This window comes from Buceros rhinoceros, unplaced genomic scaffold, assembly GCF_000710305.1.
Source record: "Buceros rhinoceros silvestris isolate BGI_N320 unplaced genomic scaffold, ASM71030v1 scaffold7342, whole genome shotgun sequence".
Lineage (NCBI taxonomy): Eukaryota > Metazoa > Chordata > Aves > Bucerotiformes > Bucerotidae > Buceros > Buceros rhinoceros.
The window spans coordinates 4890-6801 of record NW_010397070.1 but is presented as its reverse complement, the minus strand read 5'-3'; the positions used below and the strand labels follow the sequence as shown (position 1 = coordinate 6801).

Below are 1912 nucleotides of genomic sequence, written 5' to 3'. Positions count from 1 at the left end.
GATGGATCAGAGCAGGTTTCGTTAGGTTTCTATCTTTTGTTAACATCTTGGGTTACAAAGACAGGTTCTCTTGCCTGATGGAAAGAGCGGGGGGATTCCTGGTGCACCCGTTCTGGTTCTCCTTGCCCTGTCACCACATTAACGAGGTCATGTCACCCCATTAACTAGAACATTTAGACATGTAAGGAGATGTTTACTATTTCAATATGTGTGCTTAGAAACATGCTGCTCCGTCAGTAGTTTCCCAGGGAAAAGCAGATGACACGTCAAAAGAGTTCAAACCAGCTTCAGGCCCAGAGAACACTATGAACCCGACCCCAGCATGGCCCCTCCTTTCCTAAAGGAAATACTTCTGTGTTGGACTGGCAATGAAATATGCACTACCTGGCACTTTGAAGGGGACCACATCGAGCAGCAGGCCTCCATCCTGGGCCTTCTTGGCCAGCGTGTGGGAACGGTGGGCATACTCATCTTGCTCCAGGCGAGAAACAGCGAAGGCAGCGGCCAAACGATCGGCTGAGTGCCCCATGGTCTCACTGGTGGAGAACTCGGCCACTGCTGGGAGCTGTGAAATGGCAAAATCAGCACAGCCTGCAGTATGGACCTGCGTGGCTTTGGGCCCCATCTCCGCTGTGTGCACACTGCGCTTCACGGTGCCCACAGGAAAAGCTCAGAGGGAGTAAGGAGGGACTTGCTTTTCCTCCCCAGCTCCACCGTGTCATCATTCACCTCTCTCATGACCTCCACGAGACAGAGGAGCGGCACCTCTACAGCAGACTCACCACCGAGTCTCACCAGGGCCCAGACACGGGGGCTGACACAGAGAGTCACAAGTGCTACGAGATGCGTTAATCAACCGCAGTTTCAATTGAGAGCAGGGGGCAGAGATCTGATAGAGGCATCCCCAGGCAGCCACCTCCCCATTCCTGAACCCCCTCTGTGGAGGCTAAAACGTTACCAGAACTGACTGGTTTTACACCTCCTGATAAAGCAGTTCGGCTAAAACGCCTGGAAAACAAAGTTACCTCAGGAACAAAGTTACCTCGGGAGCAAAGTAGTCGGGGCGAATCTTGGCAACCAGGGAGAGCTTCTGGCCCAAGGTCTTGGCTCGGCTGAGGGTCAGCATGGTCTTCCTCATCTTTCTGCTGTGACGAATGGGAACGTCTGACATGAGCTCCACACCCCCTGCCACGACAACATCGCACTGGCCGGCTGCAATCATACCCACGCCTGCAGATGAGACAGAGGTTCCCAGGAGAGGGTCACAAATCTCCCTTCCATTGCAGAGTCACTCAGCAGCTCCAGTTCGAGGAGGGACACAGAGGAGCTGCCAAGCTCAGCCTCAGCCCCCAGCCAACATACCTGTGGTCATTGCCTGGTTCGAGGAAATACAAGCCATGGTGACTGTGTGGGCTGGAGTTTTGTCAGAGAAACCCGCTCCCAAGGCAGCCTAGAGCAGCAAAGACCGGCTGTTAAAACCTACCGCTCCTGCTCCACAGGGTGAGAGCTGCCTTCCGCCCAGCCACACACCTTGCCATGCTGAGCTCAGAGCAAGTAGAGCAAGTTCTTACACAGGCAGTTACAGCAGCAGCTCCCCAGACTCTGGGAAAGGAGGAGCCAGCAGCTGCCCAGTTCCAGGGGGCTCAATGGCATTAAGCAGATGGTCACTGGCCCCCCATTAATAAAGGGACACACTAATCACACACCTCACAACTTCAAGAGAGCTTCCAGCTACTTGATGTCATCTTTGCAACATGTGAAAGGAATTATTTAGACTCCTCAGCACAAGGCACTGTGACTTAGAATCACAGAATGGTTTAGGCTGAAAAAGCTCTTTCAGATCCTCGAGCCCCACCGTCCCCCCAGCACTGCCAGGTCCCCACTAACCCCTGTCCCTCAGCACCACCTCCAC

At 53.9% G+C, this 1912-nt stretch overlaps 1 protein-coding gene across 1 annotated transcript in view; it reads right to left on the bottom strand.

The window, feature by feature from the left end:
• Positions 1-384: 384 nt before the first annotated feature.
• The window catches only part of LOC104502166 (trifunctional enzyme subunit beta, mitochondrial-like), a gene marked incomplete at its 3' end in the record, with an annotated part of 5295 nt that continues 3767 nt past the window's right edge, over positions 385-1912 (bottom strand). Inside the window, exons 6-8 of the mRNA XM_010146098.1 lie at positions 1363-1450; positions 1043-1230; positions 385-565 (exon numbers count right to left, since the gene is read on the bottom strand). Coding sequence (XP_010144400.1) covers positions 385-565; positions 1043-1230; positions 1363-1450 — 457 coding nt within the window. The remainder of the gene's footprint in view (positions 566-1042; positions 1231-1362; positions 1451-1912) is intronic.